Here is a 5,366-nt window from a genome sequence, read left to right on the forward strand (position 1 = left end):
GCGAAGATTCTCGGCCCCCGCGTTCGGCCCGGGTATGTGCTTAGCCACGGTGCGGGATGCTCGACCGCTCGATTCGCCGACTGGAATTGTTGTCATCGATCGGTTATTCGGTGAAATTTTTTTTCCTTCTTTTTTTGGTAAAATCACTCACATAATTCTTCTCTGTCGAGACTTCGCGATCCACCGCCGAACAGGCCTTTGAAGAAACTCTCTTTGGGCGGTTCGGGCATGTCGTGACCGATGAACAGATCTCCCATCATCTCGGTTAATTCGCCGCTATGAAAAATGAAAGATGAAAAGAAAGGAAGGAAGAGAATTTTTTTATTATTATTTATATGGTGAATTCATTACCAAAATTGACTGGAAACGGAAAACTTTTGGATCTCGGTAGGCGAGGAGAGGTACAAACCGTGGCCTCTATTGCTGAAGCAAAGCGTTTTTGCAATTCTGTAAAAAAGACATGGGATCGTTATTGATACATTTCTTCAGGGTATACGATATACGAATATAGGTTTTGTCGGGACGTAACATCGAAATTGAGAAAAATATATATTTATATGTAAAACTTTTTTTATCGATAATAAAAGGGAATAATGAAAAATCGGAGCGATTTCGTTGATATTATCGATATAAATAATAAATTAGATTAAAGGAGGAATATATATAGGAATCGAAAATAATAAAATATATCGTGAAATATAATATAGGTGTATATATAGGTAATAATATGCGCGCTAGGCATTGCATATTGTATAAAATACATATTGTGAAAAGTGTATTTTATAGATCACTTACTGATCGGTATCGCCATTAACAAAGAGTTGATTACCCCATATGGACAACATGGGGTCTACAATGCCATGTTTTGTAGTCTGAAAACTGTTAGAGATTACAGAGACAGGAGAAAAGTGAGCGTTAAGCCATACACGAGTAAAAAGAGATTTTTTTTTAATTCGCATTAATTAGCATTAACCCTTAAAACATCAACAATCTTTTTTTATCTTTCAGATATATATATATTTTCAAAACAAAATAATATATTCCACTTGATCCCAAATATAAGTATACAGAGAGAACTATGTAAGAAAAATGAAATATAATAATAATAATAATTTAAAATTAATGTATCGTTTGTTGCTAAAAAGTTGCTGCCATCTTAAATTTAATATAAAGGTATAAATATAGCGAATTTCCACAATATTCATATTCTGGTTAGTTAAAAAATTAGATTATGAATTTGATTAATTTTGATTTGATTGAGAAATCTACGAAAAAAAAAAATATCGATCGAGTGATAATTTTAATTTTACGCGATAGAAATAAGAGAGATTTTTCTTTTTTTCTTTATTCGATAAGATAAATGATCGAGTAAATTTTTATTACAATTTAAAAATTTCCTGGAAAATCAATATGAAAATTTAATGGAATATTAATCCGAAGTGTTAAGATATATATTATAAATACTTATATATATATATATATATACTATACTACAATTTACGTTAATAATGCTGAGGAAAAAATGTGATATAATTATCGAAAAAGGAATAACAATCGAGTAATAATTAAATTTTCTAGCAACTAAAGAGATTTCTTGTAAAAGAAAAAAAAAAGTAGCACACATCTCGAGGGATTTCTAATTTGTAAAAGTATAAAATATATATTTTTTTTTTTCGAGTAACTGATAATATATAAATATACTAGCAAGAAGCTACATAAAAATATTTTATATTTTATACATTCTTAAAGAATTACGTTAGTAACTAATTACATTAATACGTATAATCAGGATATGAATATTTATATTATTCACTATAAGTAGTTAATAAGAAGAAATAATTACTATAAATAAAAAAAGTATAAAAATTGAAGATGCAGATACAATATCATTTTTGAAATGAATAACGACCAATTCATTAAAATAATTTGCAATTTGAAAATTATTTTTTCAACTATGTAGAAGATATAAAGAAGTGCAATATAGAATTGTGCTTGTATAGTAAAGAATTTCTACGCAAGGCATGCTTTAAGTGTATTAAGGGTTAACGAATATATACATATGTACATATGTATATATAATTAAATATAATAAAGAAATTACATGCTATAAGTATTAGTAAAATTAAATTATCGTTATCATATCACTAATCATAATTAATTATTTATTATATCGGTATTAAATATAATGTCTAATGTCAACATTCAATCAGCTACATGGTGCATAACGCTATACAATGAAACAACGAATGTTTAAATATCACGATATTTATTTATTATGAGCAAAACTATACCTGAAATTTGTAATTCAGAAATTGTTCTCAAATTCGTTCTTCAAATTCATTCGTATATGCGTGTATTAGCCAAAAAATTTTCAATTTTTTAATTTTATACGATAAATGATATAATTTTTTTTTATTAAAAACAGCAATAACTGTGCTCGACAGTAAAGTAAAATAAAAATTATCATATTTGAAATCAAATCATATCAAAATTAATTTTTAAACTTTCACGCTTACTTTCGAAACGGTAATTTTTCTATAACAGGATAAAAAGATTTAAATGTTATATCATATAATGACATAAAATTTATATAAAATTTGGACGAAGAATTTATATATATATAGCCATTTATATTTAATATCTTACCTATATTTCTTTTCATTCTTTGTTGATAGCAATTTTTAATAGATTAAAATTATAATATTTCTCTAAATAATAACAAAATTATACAAAGTTTATCAATAAATGTAATAAAAATACTTTAAAACAAAAAGAATTATAAAAATATAATCGGAGTTAAATTTTTAAAGAAATTAAGAATTAGATACGAAAGCGCTTTCACACGTGCATTGTCTACACAAAATTGTTATCTTTTTTTTTTTTCTTATTAATCGCTATTATATTTAAAAATGATCAGTTAAAAGTATTAGCCAAGAGAAGAATTTTATTAATATAAAATAAGTTTTATGCTACCGTTCAATATAAACGTATAATATTACAAAGTGTTGCTGCATTAAGAAAAGTTGCAGTGGCATGTTAGTGCATTATATACCATGTGCAATTGTAATCGTTATTTTGCCGCAAAAAGCAAATTATTCAGGGTATAATTGTTATTCTTACCTCAAATCTATAAGCGGTAGAAAATCGACGTCTATAAGTGGCCTCAGACTTGGCAAACTATACGTGGCTATGTGACCATTCGAAACGTAACAAACGAGACACACGTTATCTGAAATAAACAAAAGGCGCTCCTTTACAACAAACGAAATTTTATTGGAAAAATTCAGACCCGTCGAATCGATCGAAATTAAGATTAAAATTTTGTATAATAAGAAATATAAAAATAATTAGAGACATGAATCTTTTAAAGTACTAATCTCTGCTTTGATCGCGTATTCCTTTACAATTTTATTTCGTTGGAAAGATTCAGATCCCACGAATCGATCAAAAATTGAAGAAAAAATTTTGTACAAAAAGAAATATAAAAATAATTATGAATCTTTTAAAATCGTAATCTCTATTTTGATCACACGTTCCTCCCACGAATCGATAAGATAAAATTTTGTATAATAAGAAACATAAAAATAATTAGAGATATGAATCTTTTAAAGTACTAATCTCTGCTTTGATCGCGTATTCCTTTACAATTTTATTTCGTTGGAAAGATTCAGATCCCACGAATCGATCGAGATTAAGAAGATAAAATTTTATAATAAGAAATATAAAAATAATTAGAGATATGAATCTTTTAAAGTACTAATCTCTGCTTTGATCGCGTATTCCTTTACAATTTTATTTCGTTGGAAAGATTCAGATCCCACGAATCGATCGAGATTAAGAAGATAAAATTTTATAATAAGAAATATAAAAATAATTAGAGATATGAATCTTTTAAAGTACTAATCTCTGCTTTGATCGCGTATTCCTTTACAATTTTATTTCGTTGGAAAGATTCAGATCCCACGAATCGATCGAGATTAAGAAGATAAAATTTTATAATAAGAAATATAAAAATAATTAGAGATACGAATCTTTTAAAGTACTAATCTCTGCTTTGATCACGTATTCCTTTACAATTTTGTTTCGTTGGAAAGATTCACATTCGACGAATCGATCGATTAAAAAGATAAAATTTTATATGAATCTTTCAAAGTACTAATCTCTTTGATCACGTATTTCTTTACAATTTTATTTCATTGGAAAAATTCAGATCTCATGAATTGACCAAAAATCGATTGAAGAAAAAATTTTGTATAAAAAGAAATATAAAAATAATTATACACACATTTTAAGATCGTAATCTCTGTTTTGATCGCGTGTTCCTTTACAAACAATTTTATTTCGTTGGAAAAATTCAGAATCGATCGAGAATTGATTGAAGAAAAATTTTAATAAGAGTTTTAATAAATTTTAATAAGAGTAATTTTAATAAATTTTAATAAATTTTAATAAATTTTAATAAGTATAATAAGAAATATAAAAATAATTATGGATCTTTTAAGATCTCTGTTTTAATCACACGTTTCTCCAACGAATCGATCGAGACTACGAAGATAAAATGTCGTATAATAAGAAATATAAAAATAATTATATTTAAAAATAATATTAAAATATGAATCTTTTAAAGTACTCTCTGTTTTGATCACGTATTCCTTTACAATTTTATTTTATTGGAAAGATTCAGATCTCATAAATCGATCAAAAATTGATTAAAGATTCCATTTTGTTTTACTTTAACGAATCGATCGAGACTAAGAAGATAAAATTTTGTATAATAAGAAATATAAAAATAATTAGAGATATGAATCTTTTAAAGTACTAATCTCTTTGATCCTTTATTTTATTTTATTTTATTTTATTGGAAAAATTTAGATCTGACGAATCGATCAAAAATTGATTGAAGATTCCATTTTGTTTTGCTCCAACGAATCGATCGAGACTAAGAAGATAAAATTTTGTATAATAAGAAATATAAAAATAATTAGAGATATGAATCTTTTAAAGTATTAATCTCTGTTTTGATCACGTATTCCTTTACAATTTTATTTTATTGGAAAGATTCAGATCCCATAAATCGATCAAAAATTGATTAAAGATTCCATTTTGTTTTACTTTAACGAATCGATCGAAACTAAGAAGATAAAATGTTGTATAATAAAAAATATAAAAATAATTAGAGATATGAATCTTTTAAAGTACTAATCTCTTTGATCCTTTATTTTATTTTATTTTATTGGAAAAATTCAGATCCGACGAATCGATCAAAAATTGATTGAAGATTCCATTTTGTTTTCCTCCAATGAATCGAGACTAAGAAGATAAAATTTTGTATAATAAGAAATATAAAAATAATTAGAGATATGAAT

General features: G+C 25.7%; 1 protein-coding gene across 8 annotated transcripts in view; it reads right to left on the reverse strand.

Annotated features, from left to right (window-relative positions):
- Positions 1–5,366, reverse strand: part of LOC102672974 (syntaxin-binding protein 5) — a 32,016-nt gene that overhangs the window by 165 nt on the left and 26,485 nt on the right. For 7 of the 8 annotated variants that reach the window (XM_031508859.1, XM_031508858.1, XM_031508861.1 and 4 more), the window contains 5 exons: positions 3,121–3,229; positions 796–879; positions 352–447; positions 152–276; positions 1–80 (listed from right to left, as the gene is read on the reverse strand). In XM_031508859.1, the coding sequence (XP_031364719.1) occupies positions 1–80; positions 152–276; positions 352–447; positions 796–879; positions 3,121–3,229 (494 nt within the window). The remainder of the gene's footprint in view (positions 81–151; positions 277–351; positions 448–795; positions 880–3,120; positions 3,230–5,366) is intronic. The other variant, XM_031508860.1, reaches the window with a different exon arrangement.

Source organism: Apis dorsata, unplaced genomic scaffold (assembly GCF_000469605.1).
Source record: "Apis dorsata unplaced genomic scaffold, Apis dorsata 1.3 scaffold_108, whole genome shotgun sequence".
NCBI classification, from domain to species: Eukaryota; Metazoa; Arthropoda; class Insecta; order Hymenoptera; family Apidae; genus Apis; species Apis dorsata.